We start from the raw sequence: 16,751 nt of genomic DNA on the forward strand, positions 1-16,751 counted from the left end.
GGTCACCCTAGTTTAGGTTTTTGTTGCATTGATGAAATTATAGAAACAAGATACGGTAAATAAATCTTTCTATGGTGGACGTGTTTCTTTTGGGAGGAGTTGATTGAGTCGTGAGGAACCAAGCAGGAACTGACATCCATCAGAGCAGAGCTCTCTAACCCTGAAATCCCACATCCTCCGTCACCAGCGTTCTTTGATGTGATTTCTATTGTTAGGATTTGGGGAAAAAATGGAAGAAAGTTCCCATCACTGCATCAGAGTGCTACCTGTTTGATCTGTGGACGGTTTTCCATCCTTGCAACAAAACTAGCAGCAGTAGTGGAGTTTGGAGATATAATCCACTTCTTAAATATTTCTTTGCGCTCCTCTAATTTATCCATAAGTTCTGCAATCGCACCTTTTCTCTCCCTTCCAGCTTGGTGGTCGGCTGCATATTTAGCAGCCTTCCCTGGAATTGCTTTTCTAAATTTTTTTTTTTTTTAACAACCTCTTATTACAAAGCAAAAATGCAGGCAATCCTTCCGCATTGATCATGAAAGCAAATTATTCGGTATATTTGAATCTTCTTTTCTCATCAGCTATTTCCTTTTTTCCCTTTAGGATCATGGGAGACACACCTGCAGCTTTGTTTGCCTGGCACCGCGCCATGCGGGTTGCAAGTTATGACCACTAAACTGTATGGCTATGACGCAAATAATGTTTAAATTTATTTATTTATTATACAAATGCTTACAGCTTTGGAAAACATAATTAATTTTCCTTTGACCTCCTGCACACCGTATAAATAAATAAAAAAATAAATTTTCATAAATTGTTGAAAAGCTCCAGGAAGCCGCAAGGGGGACCCCCGTTCTAGTCTCTTGTTTTTCACACACAAAAATAAACAGTGATGCTGACGTGAGTTTGGAAACTGCAAAGCTTTGTCTGAAGCGGAAAATCAAACGCGTATCAACACAGCACAGCGTTCACAGACCAGTGTGATGCATTCACGAGCGTCAGATAGCTATGGTGCATTCAGGAGCATGGGACATTTCATATTTTCAAGGAAAGATAAATAAACGGAACGGAACTTAATTAATACAATAATGTATCTATTCAGAAACAGTGTGGGCTTTTTTTATAATACTGATTGCTCTATAATTGTAATTCTAATTTTTGTTTGTGCACATCTGCTAGTTTTTTATTCTAAAAAAAATCTGTAATATTCGCAGCAAATTATCAAAGTTTTTCAAAAGCCAGTTTAGAAGCTCCAAATGAGGCTTCAGATCAGACAGCGACAATTACGCTGTTATTGTTTTATAGGTAGAATTTGCATTTGCTGACCCTTGACCTTTAACTACTGATGGATATACAGGAATACAGTCATACAAGTGTCAACTCCTCTGAGGTAGCACAGGATGCTTTTTTTTTTGGCAATTTCTATTTTTTTATTTATTTAAAAATTCAATGTATAACATGAATGCATAAATACCTCATTTTGTTTCAGTGTTAAATTCTGTTTAAAGTAACAGATCATTAAAAATGTCTCCAGACCTTTACTGGTTGATTATTTTCTTTATTCAGACCCACTGATTTTTAATTGGTTACCCCTGGTTTAATGTTTGTAAATATTTATTTCCCGTCATGTGCTCCATCCAATGCAGATCATTGGCTCCATCCAAATCTAGTGAAACTAGTGTAATTGGATGAGTCATAGAACATCCAACTCATTGGTTAGCTAAAGGAAATCATCAGAAGCAAGCAGGTGTTCTACAAACTGCAAACGTGAATTGTCTATGCCATGCTACAATGTGGGATTCTGAAAAAGATGTTGAATTGTCTGAAAGGTCTGACACAGGCGAGAGCGTATCGGGAGACGTAGACCAACAAGACCTCCCTCATCCTTGGCCCTATCTCAAAGAATTTTTAGAAATAGTTGAAAAATTGAGCTTTCAATTCATATAGTGGCATCTGGCTGTTTTTTTAAAGGTTACTTTATACTTTTATACTTTAAGTAGTTTTGGATTACAAACTTTTTCACTTTTACTTGAGTAAAGAGGTCAAGTTGATACTTCAACTTTTACCAGAGTGTTTTTAAACTGCAGTGTCTATACTTCTACTTAAGTAACAAATGTGTGTACTTTTGACACCACTGGTTACTAGTTACCTCCCCCCAAAACGTAACGTATATTTATGTTGTTTGTTTTTTTCATTTGAGATGGAAGGCATACATTTATAAAAATGAAATGCTCAAATTAAAAGATTAAGTAAAATAGTCTTTATTTTAGGTATTGTACGTTCCACTTTTGGATAATCATCAATACTTTTTACTGAGAGGGGAAATCATGGTACGAAAAATTGCCCAAAACACTGATCTAGAAGGACATACTGTCAGTGTTGGGCACGTTACTTTTAAAAAGTAATTAGTTATAGTTACTAGTTACTTCTCCCAAAAAGTAACTGAGTTACTAACTGAGTAACTAGTTACTAGTAAAAGTAACTATTGTGTTACTTTTGCATTTCTCGCCCCTGTAACCCTCACCACCCGGCCCCCACCTTCTCGCTGTGTGTTTCAAAAGCCAGCTGAATAGAGCGAACGACAAAGACAAGAACCTGCAGAGAGTTTTGCATTTATTGCAACTCAGCGTAAATTACATCAGGGGGGAACACAATCTGACATGCCTATAAACCCCGTCAGATAGTGTTTCCCCTGCTTAACATGGGGGAACGGTATCTGATGCGGTGTAAATAACATCAGGCTGCATTATCTCAACTAATGGGTGTGAAGTTTTTTCGTTGATAAAGGGCAAACTTCCTAGTGCTTTAGCACCACCTAGTGTCTATGTATTCACGCCCCTGCGTGACTATATTCAATTAATAACTGGGGATGTCTAATTCTGAAATCCTGTGTGTTTGGGTTGTTATAGATACTGCAACATCTATCTATCTATCTATCTATCTATCTATCTATCTATCTATCTATCTATCTATATTTCTCCCTTTCTCCATATAGGCTAGCATTTGATCGTTCACGCACTCCATAGTGCGACTGTTGCACACCTTTAGCGACCATGCGTGTTTACTGTCGCTTGCGCGGTAAATTGTGCCGCCTGCGCAGTGCGGAGATGCAGGGGAAACCGTATCTGATGGGGAAACGCAGCTCGCCCTAACAGCGGTATTTCCATCTGGAAAAAAATGTTTTGCTGCTGGAGTCCTCCTCACTCTCCATCTCTCTGTGTGTGCTGTACGTTAACACCCACCAGCAGAAACACCCACCTACCCAACTGACAGACGGAATCTCACTATTCATCAGCCAATCTCATCCTCCCCTCTCTCATGACGAGGCACGCACGAGTCCCATCATGAAAAAAGGTTAGTTGTGCGACCTGAGTAACGTGCAGTAACAGGGTGTCGGTAATGGTAACTGAGTTAGAGTTACAAAGTAATTATTTAGATTACTTCGTTACCAAAAAAAGGTAACGGCGTTAGTATAAAACTAGCTTGGCATGAAACACTAACGTTAAGAAACACTCACTGACAATTTCACCTGCTGTTGTGCAAATGGAATAGACAACAGGTTGAAATTATTGACAATAAGCCAGACACACTCAATAAAGGAGTGGTTCTGCAGATGGGACCACAAACCACTTCTCTGTACCTACGCCTGCTGATATTTTTGGTCACTTTTGAATGTTGATTGTGTTTTCAACTTGTGGTGGCATGAGGCAGACTCTACAACCCACACATGTGGTTCAGGTAGTGTAGCTGATCCAGGATGGCTGATCAATGCGAGCTGTGGCAAGAAGGTTTCCTGTGTCTGTCAGCATAGTGTCCAGGGGCTGGAGGCACTACCAGGAGACAGGCCAGTACTCTGGGAGATGTGGAGGAGAACATAGGAGGGCATGTAAATGCTATTGGTTGCTTGTACAATAATTCTGAAATCCAGTAGATTGTTGCACCTTATATAAGTTTGTACTTATTGTTTATTTTATATAGTTTCAATATTTGTGTGTTGTGCATTATATCATCATTTGTTTTGAATGTTAGTCACAGTATTTAATTTAAATAAGATTGAGATGGATGCAGATATTTTGAAAAATGACATTTCTGTTTCCTGTCAAGATTGTAAGCTATCGGAACCACACTTGGGCTTCAGCGTGGACTAAGAGCTCAGAAAAGCAAAAAACTGCATTTGCTAGTTAAAAAGAAGATTTAAACAGAAGAATAAATCCAGCCTTAGTCACAAGCAGGCCAAAGTGGTATGTTTATTTGCTACATGTATTGTATGTTATGTTGTGAGGCTAATTATTTCTGTTGTATTTTTGTGCTTATTTTGTCAGTTCTAAGGTGTTTAAGAGCATTAAACATCAGTAAAAGGAACTCTCGTCTTTGCGTTGTAACTGAGGCCGGCGTAGGGCAACAACCGTAGGACCAATTTCTCCCCCTTTGTTTAAGGAGGAGCAGAACCACTGCCAGAGCCCTGCAAAATGACCTCCAGCAGGCCACAAATGTGCATGTGTCTGCACAAATGGTTAGAGACTGACTCCATGAGGATGGTATGAGGGCCTGATGTCCACAGATATAGATATATATATATATATATATATATAGGTCTCATCTGACCTATGTAAGCCTGACCTCGCTTCTTTAATGTTTAAACCTTTTTACGTATGGAAGAGTGACAAAAACATGGTTCTATGGTGAGTAAACATTGTTGGCTTTATCTTTAACTTTCTATGAGATCCTTTTCTCATAGATACAGCCTGGATCACAGTGTGTCATAAACACGCCGTGAAGGTTGGGACAGAAAATTTAGAGACTTTAAAAACATGAAAAATTACAGTAGTAATACCCATTAAAATATACTGAAACCCAATGAAGAGAGGCTAAAACGGAGATTATTTGATCTAATTACAATAATCCAGTCCAGGTATACTGACTGCATGAAAAACTGTTTAAAGATTGCATTGTAGAGCACTGCCCTGATTTTATTTATAAATGGAACACCCTACTGTGCTATTCTTGCTTTCTATATGTACATCTACTTACTTAATAAATGGGATCCAGAGCAGAGATCAGAACATTGGGTCTGGGTCCATTGGTTGGAAAATGGTATTTCGGTTAAATTTTCTAATGGTGGATTTTAGAAATATAATTGTTTTTGAACACTTAAAATTAAAGGCACAGATTTCATGAACAAACTGAAGTTTATTAATTGGAAACAGTTTCTGTTTATGGAAACAGTGAAAGACCAGTAGAGGAGCCGTCTGTAACAGAACTGAGCTCTTACAACAAACTGTAAACGAGACAACAACGCCCACCTCTAATCTGACTCATCCACTGTTTCCTCTTCTCTGAGATTAACTGAATTAGATTAGAAATGGGCAGACATATGTCTTCTCAGCAACAGTCATCAGATAAAAACAAACATCTTAAAATAGTGTTTAAAATATCCATGTCAGGTTAGTGCACATAAAGAACAGGAGCCCTCTCCAGCTTGGCCGCAGTTTACATTTACCTGGTTTAACAAGTTCAATTAACAGACCAACAAGGACTATGCGCAACAGTGAGGACAAAAAGTGAAATTAATCCTGGGATTAGGATATTTTTTGGCTGAACAATATTTAAACAGGTACTGTCAGGATGGTGTAGGTCTGGAGAAAAGAGGAATATCGTGGAGAGGCTCTTTTGGCACAAAAGATGACCTCTGGGTTCTCAGATAGCTTTTTTTATCTCTTCAGCCAGCTGCTTCAGTCAACATAAAAGGCAGCAACGTGAAGAAGAAGCAACGGTTTGACTTGAAACGCTTGAGTTACAGCAGACACACACACACACACACAAAGTACATGTTGGATGGTCCGAGTCCAAAGGCTGACATCAGTGTCAACCAGAGAGGAGAACAAAGTAGAACAGCTTCTCAAACATGAAGCTAAAGTGCATCAATGCTTGAGCAAAAAACATTTTTGGCAACAAAATTATCCTCAACTTATAAATGAATATAAAACGCTTCTGTTTTCGAGTTTGAAGCCATCTTGCACCTGCTGTACATAAAAGGTACCTCAGGTAGGAGGATCGCAATAACCACATGGAGCACATGTGCTTTTAATGACAAAAAAAAAAAAAAAAAACACAGCAAAATAAGGTGTAAAAACTAAAAACGAGATAAAGACAGGTGTTGGCACTATCATATAGATGGCCTCAGGACGGTTTGGAAATGGCTAAGCAATAAATTAACCTCCTTCTGCTTCTTAATGAGATCAGATAAAAGATGTTTATCTTGGGATAGACTGAGCAAAAGTAACCAATGTTTGATAATCTGGGTGCTGTTTGCACCAAGGTGTTTAGGGTTTGGCATTCTGAAAATAATTATCTTTACTGAAACAAAACAGTAAAAAGAGAATTCTCTTTTTTTTTAAGTAGATGTGAATTATCTGCTAAGGTTTTTTTGAAAAGTTGCAGTTAGAATCAAAAGACCAGCAGCCTAGAAATGTCATCTATCCAAAGAAATTGAGCAAAACATTGTAGAAAAAAGACAAAAACAACCTCGAATCCCTTTGAATAAGTGGGAATAACAGCACAAAACATAGCACTCAACCACATGTTGCTGTGCACTGCCATTCAGCTGGCTGAATAAAAGTGGACTTCAGATATTGTTCTCTCTTGCTTACAAGAGACAGATTTATGTATTTGTAATAATTTCTGGCTGCAATAAACCCCGTAACATGCGATACAGAAAGGAGCACCACCCATCCCTCCTATTGAAGTATTAACGATTTGAAATAGCAGCTGGTGAGCTACTGTTGCTCACTGCAGACTGGCTACACAGCAAACAACCAAACTGGTAAACCAGCTGGTATAAACTTGTCCTAACAGTGAAATTATAATTTCATGCTCATTTTTACTTGAAAACTACCGATTTAGCCGATACTAATTTTATGTTTATGCATCAAAATAATGAGAGCTATCGCATAAAGCTAATAAGTAATATTTGAGCAAAAGCAGGAATAGTTTTTGCCTTTTAGTTTTAAATGAAGGTGATTAGATCATGGTATACGTATTTGTTTTAAACCTTTTTGGAAATACCATAACATTCTTTCTTTATATTATCATACTGCAAGATTCCAATAATGGCCAATGCCTCGTTGTCTCCTGACAGCTAACTCTTAAAGCTAACATATAGCGCGTAACAGAACTTCATATTTGTCTAAAGTTTGAATTGAATTTGGCCTCTAGACATCATTAACCTGGTATTTTATGAGTAAACTATGAACCACAAATTAAAGTGAACCGGTAAAAAAAAAAAAAGCTCTAAAACCAAAACAAGCATTTACGTCTTATAAATACAGCTGAAACAACAAGGTAGAAAACCAGGTAGAGTGAACAGAAAGTTTCGGCAGGGCTTCTCTATCTGGCTCCTCTGCGTTGGACCCGATCCCTCACACACTGTGCTTACATCAACATCTACGGAGATGACGATCATCTTCCACACGGTAGAAAAGAAAAATAAGAACATTTCTGTTTGTTTTTTTTCCTTAAAGAACTGTACAAGATTATTTAAAATAAAAAAAGTCAACAATTAGTTACACATATTTATAAGACCATATTGTTTACGTTATATTACTATAAAGAAATGCAACTTCTGTGATGCTTTAATTTACTACAATAGGCAGTATTCCTTTCTTCAGAGAGCTGGGTGTTTCTGTGTTAAAGACGGTGGATGTGAATTGTTATATTTTTAATAGTAGATGTATAAAACTACTATGATGGAGCACTATAGTAGTTTTGAACTTATGCTCAAATGTTTTGTAATAGTTTAGCTAGAAAAACTGATAAAGTTTCAAGCTAATATTTCTGCAGTAGCAACAATTGTCCACAAGATGGAGCTAACAGATCTTTAGGATCCATGAATTCTGATTTTATGGAAACAGATTAAACAATCTAAGAATTTGATGAATATTCACCTTCATTAAATTCTGTAGCTGTAGAAAGTGGAACATAACTAGTCTTTCTAGTGTTTTTTGGAGCAAAATACATTCCTGCCTTTTTTCTTCTTCTGTTTGTTGTACACAAATCCAGAGCTCTTATTTTTTTTCCCCATCTGTTAAAAAAAAGGAACACTGCATATCTCCTTCAATAGTTTCTTCAGCCTTTGTTCGCATTGCTAGTGTGCATTCTGCAGGGGAACTGAGGGTGATGGAGGTTCAGCTAGGCAGGTCCGTCCTTTGGAGAGGACGGAGTCTGGGATGTTGAGCTGGAGGAGGAGCCTGAGTTCTTCAGAGATCCCAGAGTCTTGCTGAACCATGAGTTCTTAGCAGCTTGGATTTCAGTCATCAGGACTCCTCGCTGATGCTCCAGCTCCTGCAGAGCAGAAACAGGAGAAGAGTTTGGTAAACAGATGCAGAGGACAGATCATCTAGTAAATCGAAATCAAAACTTTAACTATTAGGTTAGTTTTTTTTAAATCTGCCCCTGCTTTTTAATGATTCATTGAATGCTGGAAGGGATTACAGGTGCTGGTCATAAAATTAGAATATCATGAAAAAGTAGATTGATTTCAGTAATTCCATTTAAAAAGTGAAACTTGTATATTATATTCATACATTACATACAAACTCATATATTTCAGATGTTTATTTTGTTTAATTTTGATGATTACAAATGACAACAAATGAAAATCTCAAATTCATCATATCAGAAAATTAGAATATTACTGAAGACCAATAAAAACAAAGGATTTATAGAAATGTTGGCCAACTGAAAAGTATGAACATGAAAAGTATGAGCATGTACAGCACTCAGTATTTAGTTGGGCCTCCTTTGGCCTGTATTACTGCAGCAATGCGGCGTGGCATGGAGTCGATCTGTCTGTGGAACTGCTCAGGTGTTATGATAGCCCAGGTTGCTCTAATAGTGGCTTTTAGCTCTTCTGAATTGTTGGGTCTGGTGTATTGCATCTTCTTCTTCACAATACCCCATAGATTTTCTATGGGGTTAAGGTCAGGAGAGTTTGCTGGCCAATTAAGAACAGGGATACCATGGTCCTTCAACCAGGTACTGGTAGCTTTGGCACTGTGTGCAGGTGCCAAGTCCTGTTGGAAAATGAAATCTGCATCTCCAAAAAGTTGGTCAGCTGCAGGAAGCATGAAGTGCTCTAAAACTTCCTGGTATGTGGCTGCGTTGACCCTGGACCTCAGAAAACACAATGGACCAACACCAGCAGATGACATGGCACCCCAAACCATCACTGACTGTGGAAACTTTACACTGGACTTCAAGCAACGTGGGATGAAGTGCCTCTCTTCTTTTCCTCCAGACTCTGGGACCTTGATTTCCAAAGGAAATGCAAAATTTACTTTCATCAGAGAACATGACTTTGGACCACTCACCAGCAGTCCAGTCCTGTTTCTCTTTAGCCCAGGCAAGACGCTTCTGACGCTGTCTGTGGTTCAAGAGTGGCTTGACACAAGGAATGCGACAGCAGAAACCCATGTCTTTCATACGTCTGTGTGTGGTGGTTCTTGAAGCACTCACTCCAGCTGCAGTCCACTCTTTGTGAATCTCCCCCACATTTTTGAAGGGGTTTTGTTTCACAATCCTCTCCAGGGTGCGGTTATCTCTCTTGCTTGTACACTTTTTTCGACCACATCTTTTCCTTCCCTTCGCCTCTCTATTAATGTGCTTGGACACTGAGCTCTGTGAACAGCCAGCCTCTTTAGCGATGACCTTTTGTGTCTTGCCCTCCTTGTGCAAGGTGTCGATGGTCGTCTTTTGGACAACTGTCAAGTCAGCAGTCTTCCCCATGATTGTGTAGCCTATAGAACTAGACTGAAAGGGGCTTGGAGTGGGGCTCGGGATTTGCGCTTAGCTGTGTTGTGTGGCTTTCTTCTTCTTCGGATTGGTGCTGTGGGACCGGTGTTGGGGGGAGTCGTTCGGGGGCCGGGGTGGGGGTGCTGGCGCCGGTGCCGGGGGTTTTTGGGCATTGCCCGGCCCTACTGCGGGGTGGGTCTGGGGTGGCTCCTTGGGCCTGGGATCCCTGGGGCGCATTGCCCTTGGGCGGGGTCCCCGGTGGGGGTTCGGGTTCTGTGGGGAGTGCTGCTTGGGTTCTGGGCCGGTGTACGCCTGGCTGTCTGTCCCTGCTGCCACGGCCTCTGGTGTGCCGGGGTGCCTCGGGGCCTGCTGGGCTGGGGGGGGGCATGGACATTAACACCTATGGCAAGTGCTTACCCCCTCACGGGTTTGCACTCTGTAAGTGGGGGAAGGGGAGGGAGGGGGAGTAGGTATGATCTCGGCCTGGATGTCTTCTGTCGCTTGTGTGGTGAGTAGCTTGATTGTTATTGTAGGGGAGGGATTACATCTCCGGAGGGGGGGTGGGGGGTGGTGATAGAGGGAAGAAGATCTTTGAAGGGCTTTGGGTCTGGCTCCCTGTCTTGGTCCTGGTCCGTGCTGCCCCCTGGTGGGGCTTCGTCCGGGGTGGGGGCTCTGCGTGTTGCGCGTTGGCTGGCCGGCTGGGATTGTCCCTTCCCTTATTCATTTATTTATTTATTATTATTATTTTTTTTCTTATCTTCCTTTTATATTTTTTTTTTTATTTATTTATTTATTTTTTTTATTATTATTATTTTTTATTTAATTTATTTATTTATTTATTTTTTTTAATTTTATTTATTTATCTACTTATTTATTTATTTATTTTTTTTATTATTATTTTTTTTTTTGGATGGACAGGACGGGGGGGGGTGGTGGAGTCGGCTCCGTGCCCGGCTGGCTGGTGGGTCCTGCTGCCGGTCCCGTGCCCCCGGGCTATGGTGGTGAAACTGGTGGGGCCCCCTTCTCTGGGGGGGCTCTCGGGGAACGGGGGTGCCTATTGGAGTCAGCGGGGGAGCTGGCTCCCTGGGAGTGCAGCAGGCACCCCAGTCCTTTGCTCCCCATCCCCGAAATCCTCCCTCTGCCTGCTCCATCACTCGGCCACACATGTAGGTTTTTGGGGAGGGGGTCGTTACTGGAGGGCCACACCTTCTGATGACGTCCCCCACCCCAATTTTATTTTGCATTTTAGACACTTCCATCTACATCATTTTCACAACACACATCTATGTAGGGCATTTTCGGGGGGTGGGGGTCAGGGCCACCGGGGGGGGGCTTATTTTATGGGCCTCACCACGGTCGGCCTCCTCCATCCCCTCTCGCATCTAGACATTGAGGGTTGAGGGTTGTCGAAGGGGGAGGGTGTGCTGGCACCGTCTATCTCCTGGAGGGGGGGTGGAGTGTGCCGGACACCCCCTCTTGGTACTCCCAGTTTTAATTGCATCTGAGAGCAACACGCAACAACACCACATTCGAGCGGGCGCAGTGAGGATCGGGGTCTTCTCACACCCCTGTTCTCCGGCTGCCGCCTGGAGTCTGGGGCCTGGAGGAAGAGCGGGCCACCTGGTCCGTGGTTTTGGCTGGGGCTGGCTGCGGGGCCTAGGTGGCCTGCTGGTGGCGGGGCTGTCACCTCTGCTCTCCCCAAAGAAGGTTGGATGGAGGGGCATGAAGTGCCTGGTTGAAGGTTTTTTTTTTTTTTGTTCTTTTCGGGGGGGGGGGGGCGGTTCTGGTTGGGTGGCCGGCGCGGGATGGGTGGGCCCCGGTCCCGGGGGGGGCTCTTGCGGGGGGTGGTCCGGTCCGTGTGCGGGGTGGGGGGCCGGGCTTGAAGCAGGAAAGAGATGGGTTGGTGTGGCGGTGTCGCCGCTCCCCTCCCCTCACATCCGGATTTTAGGTTCACTTATGGGGTCATCCGATAGTCCCGGGACCGACCACCGGTGTCACCGGGTTTTTGGTCCTGGTATTATTGGATGTGAGTGTTATGTGTGAATGTGTGTCTGCGTTGTTATTTTCTTTATTTATTATTATTATTATTTTATTCAATTTTTTTTTTTTTTTTTTTTTTTTTTTTTTTTTTCCTGTGGTACGAGTGGGGGCACTAGGGAGGGAAGGCATGATTGAGATGGTGTGTTTTTTTTTTTTTTTTTTTTTCTTTCCCAGGTTGGGGTCTCAACCGCACCCTCTCCCAAATACACTATATTGCCAAAAGTATTTGCTCACCCATCCAAATTATTGGAATCAGGTGTTCCAATCACTTCCATGGCCACAGGTGTATAAATTCAAGCACCTAGGCATGCAGACTGTTTTTACAAACATTTGTGAAAGAATGGGTCGCTCTCAGGAGCTCAGTGAATTCCAGCGTGGAACTGTGATAGGATGCCACCTGTGCAACAAATCCAGTCGTGAAATTTCCTCGCTCCTAAATATTCCACAGTCAACTGTCAGCTGTATTATAAGAAAATGGAAGTGTTTGGGAACGACAGCAACTCAGCCACGAAGTGGTAGGCCACGTAAACTGACGGAGCGGGGTCAGCGGATGCTGACGCGCATAGTGCGAAGAGGTCGCCAACTTTCTGCAGAGTCAATCACTACAGACCTCCAAACTTCATGTAGCTCAAGAACAGTGCGCAGAGAGCTTCATGGAATGGGTTTCCATGGGCGAGCAGCTGCATCCAAGCCATACATCACCAAGTGCAATGCAAAGCGTCGGATGCGGTGGTGTAAAGCACGCCGCCACTGGACTCTAGAGCAGTGGAGACGCGTTCTCTGGAGTGACGAATCGCGCTTCTCCATCTGGCAATCTGATGGACGGGTCTGGGTTTGGCGGTTGCCAGGAGAACGGTACTTGTCTGACTGCATTGTGCCAAGTGTAAAGTTTGGTGGAGGGGGGATTATGGTGTGGGGTTGTTTTTCAGGAGCTGGGCTTGGCCCCTTAGTTCCAGTGAAAGGAACTCTGAATGCTTCAGCATACCAAGACATTTTGGACAATTCCATGCTCCCAACTTTGTGGGAACAGTTTGGAGCTGGCCCCTTCCTCTTCCAACATGACTGTGCACCAGTGCACAAAGCAAGGTCCATAAAGACATGGATGACAGAGTCTGGTGTGGATGAACTTGACTGGCCTGCACAGAGTCCTGACCTCAACCCGATAGAACACCTTTGGGATGAATTAGAGCGGAGACTGAGAGCCAGGCCTTCTCGTCCAACATCAGTGTGCGACCTCACAAATGCGCTTCTGGAAGAATGGTCAAAAATTCCCATAAACACACTCCTAAACCTTGTGGACAGCCTTCCCAGAAGAGTTGAAGCTGTTCTAGCTGCAAAGGGTGGACCGACGTCATATTGAACCCTATGGATTAGGAACGGGATGTCACTTAAGCTCATATGTGAGTCAAGGCAGGTGAGCAAATACTTTTGGCAATATAGTGTACATCTCAAGTCTCCGCTAAGTGCGGAGCCCATTCCCCCCGTCCTGCTCTCCCTCCGCTGGCTGGCGTCGGGGCTCACCGGTGCACTGTTGGAGCTGGGGGTGGATGCCCGGGGGACTGCTGGCTCATTCCTGGCGGCCTCTCCACTGGCCCCGGCCGGCCGGGGCTTTGCTGGGGCTCCTGTCTGGGGGTGGGGTGCCCTTGGGGCCTCGGATCCCTGGGGCCTGGGACTGGATCCGCTTCGGGGTGGGGCTGGAAGTTGTTCGGGGATTTTCGGGGTCGGTGCCGGTGCCTTCGCTACGATGCCGGTTCCTGGGCGGTGTTTCTTTCCTATGCCGGTTCTGTGGTATCGGTTCGGGGAGGGGGGGAGCTGCGCGGCATGGTGGGGTGCGGGTCTTGGGTCCTGTTTTGGGCTCCGGTTTTTCCGCTCGCACTTCTCCTCTTGCCTATTTATTTTAATTGTAATTATTAATTAATTTATTTATTTACCTATTTATTTGTTTTTTTTTTTTTTTTTTTTCTTTTTTTTTTTTTTTTTCTCTTCCTCGGTGGGGGGGAGCGGTTGCGGGCGGGTCGGTGTCTGGTGTCCGCTGTCGCATTGTGGGGGCCCCTTTTTTTTTTTTTTTTCTTCTCTTTTTTTCTTTGGGGGGTTTGGCATGTCTGTTTTCTCGGGGGGCAGGCGGGCCTGCTGGGTGGGGGTCCTGCTGGCGGTGCGCCGCTGGTGTGTGGGGGTCCGGGCGGCTCCGGCGGGGGTAGTGTTGGGGGGCCGGTCTGGGCGGGCTGGCTGCGCTGGCTGGGTATTCGGGTGGGTTTTCCCTCCTGGAGGCATGGCGGGGCTGCTCTGTTCCCACTGATCGCGGCGGGTGGGGCTGCGGGGCGGGTGTGGGCCTGGGGTGGCTATGACCGGCGCGTGGTGGGGGGCCGGGGCGGCGGAGCTGCTCTGGCCGCGTGTCGGGGCCTGGTGCGGGCTGCGGGGGGGGGTGGCGGACGTGGCTGGGCTGCTTTGGCATCGTCCGGTGGGGGGGCGGCGCGGTTCGCTCCGCTCTGGCTTTGTGCTGCCCCTCGGGCTGCTGGGGGGGGTGGTTGCGCCGGCTGCGGTCTGCTCCTCTTGCGGTTTTGCGCCGGGCGGCTTTTCTGCTCTCGGGCTGATTCTGTGCGCGGTGTGTTTCGTTGCGCGCTGTTGGCATCGGTCTTGGTGGGGTGGGGCTGCGCTTTTGGCCGGGGGGGCGTTTTGGGGGGGGTCCCGCGGCGCTCGTGGCCGGTTCGCGGCGGATGCGCATGGGCCCCGGCCGGGGGCGGGGCCGTCTTAGTGTTTTCCTGGGTGGTGCGGTCGCGGTGGGTGTTGCGGCCGGTCGCCGGGGCTTGGTGCGGGGGGGCGGGGCGTGTTTCGGTGCTCTGTGGGGCTGGGGCGTTTCGGTCGGCGCCGTGGGGGGGCTGGTGTTCGGCGCCCGGCCCTACTTCGGGGTGGCCGGCTGCCGGCGGGGCCCGCGGACTCGTCCCCGCGGCTCCCCGGGGCGCCGGCATGGCGGTGGCTGGGGGGCTTCCTCGTGGCTGTCTCTCCTCCTGCCTTGGTGGGGTCTGATTTCCGGGGCTGGCCCCGCCTTGGTGCCTTCGCTTCTGGGGTCCCCTTGGGCGCCTGGGGCTTTGGGTCTCCCGGCGCTGGACTCAGTGCTCTGGGGGGTGTGCCTCTCCGGCTCTCCACAACCACTATTGAGCATTTTTTTCTATGGTTAAAACTTTACATGCACAAGTTCACCCTCACAAACAACTACAGGTGCTAGGCTTCAGGTACTTAGAGATTCACTTCCAAACAGAAACCCCACATTCATATCTTCAGGTAACACAGAGTACATGTCAGACTTAATAATATTACTTTAGTGATAGTTTCAAGGTGTTTGCTTTATTGTATATCTCGTACCATGTTTTTTGGTTGTGCTGTTCTTTTTTCTTTTTTTTTTCTCCATCTCATTACAGGTGTTGAAGCAGACTGAAAATGTTTTGTCATTGTCTCCTTCCTATCTCCTCTTTCTTTCATCTTTTGTCCTGTTTTTTTCTTTTTCTTTTTCCTTCTTCTTCTTCTGTTTTTCTGCTCTACTTACATTGCAGTGTCCATATGAACTGTAAAACTCCCTGCATAATTATAATAAAGCGAAAAAAAAAAAAAAAAAAAAAAAAAAAAAGAACTAGACTGAAAGACCATTTAAAGGCTTTTGCAGGTGGTTTGAGTTAATTAGCTGATTAGAGTGTGGCACCAGGGGCCATCAATTTTGAACCTTTTCACAATATTCTAATTTTCTGATATGATGAATTTGAGATTTTCATTTGTTGTCATTTGTAATCATCAAAATTAAACAAAATAAACATCTGAAATATATGAGTTTGTATGTAATGTATGAATATAATATACAAGTTTCACTTTTTAAATGGAATTACTGAAATCAATCTACTTTTTCATGATATTCTAATTTTATGACCAGCACCTGTATAATGGCAACTAAGCCCAGAAGTGTTCATACACAGTAGATTTTAATTTAAAATTATATGATTAGCAGAGAAGTGTCTTTCAAATGATGCAACTTTATAAGAGGAAAATAATTTCTGTTTTTTATGTTTTTATATTATTTAAAAACTTAATTTCTAAAAATTAAACTATACCTTATCAATAATGAATGGAAAAACCTTACTATTGCTGACGTTTTCGATAAATATTCTGTAACATTTGTCTTTCAGGTCGAAAAGCCTCTTAACCATCACCCTAATCTTTAACTGCCTTCAAAGACAAATATTCTGATTCAACTTAAGACTTGAATAACATTTTACTTTAACTTCCAATCAGAGGAAACATTTGATAAAAATAACAAATTTAAACCTAAACCTGCTACAGGTGGAATAATTCTGAACTGAAATGAAAAATATCTCCATGGTCTTAAAACTCTCCTGCTGTCTTGATCAGAACCTTAGACAATCCACATGGATGTAAAGCTAGAGTTGGCCTTTTAATATAGTTTTTGTAAAGCTGAAGAGCTTTGGGTATAAATATGTCTGAATTTCAGACCTCTTGTCTCATCAAAAATGGCAGCGCTGATTAAAATCTGTTATTTCCTTGCCTGAACGTTGCCCTGCCGACTTTCAATAGAAACAAGGTCGAATTCCTTCTTTAATAAAAAAAAAAAACCCTGTTAGATGGACTTACAAGCTAAAAGCCTTCTAGACAAACTTTATAAAGGTTTAGCTGCCATAAGACAAAAAGAAGATGAACGTGTACGAGTGGAGTGATTACTACTTATAAATTCTTCTACTTCACCTAAACAACTAGTTTAAACATGGACACAAACATGTTTTGAGATAGGACAATAATCACCAAAACAAGAAAGAAAACTGTTTCTGATTAACCTTCTGAAGGTCATAAGTTCAATCATGGGGAAAGTTCATGTACTACGTGTAATATAAGTGTTTATGACAAGAAACCAACCAATTTACACC

General features: G+C 43.7%; 1 protein-coding gene across 2 annotated transcripts in view; it reads right to left on the bottom strand.

Annotated features, from left to right (window-relative positions):
• Positions 1-5,167: 5,167 nt before the first annotated feature.
• The window catches only part of rabgap1l2 (RAB GTPase activating protein 1-like 2), a 32,043-nt gene continuing 20,459 nt past the window's right edge, over positions 5,168-16,751 (bottom strand). For both annotated transcript variants that reach the window (XM_038301935.1, XM_038301934.1), the window contains exon 8: positions 5,168-8,337. In XM_038301935.1, coding sequence (XP_038157863.1) covers positions 8,185-8,337 — 153 coding nt within the window. In that variant the 3' untranslated portion in view covers positions 5,168-8,184. The remainder of the gene's footprint in view (positions 8,338-16,751) is intronic.

Source organism: Cyprinodon tularosa, unplaced genomic scaffold (assembly GCF_016077235.1).
Source record: "Cyprinodon tularosa strain WSP-4 unplaced genomic scaffold, ASM1607723v1 ctg478, whole genome shotgun sequence".
Classification (NCBI taxonomy): Eukaryota; Metazoa; Chordata; class Actinopteri; order Cyprinodontiformes; family Cyprinodontidae; genus Cyprinodon; species Cyprinodon tularosa.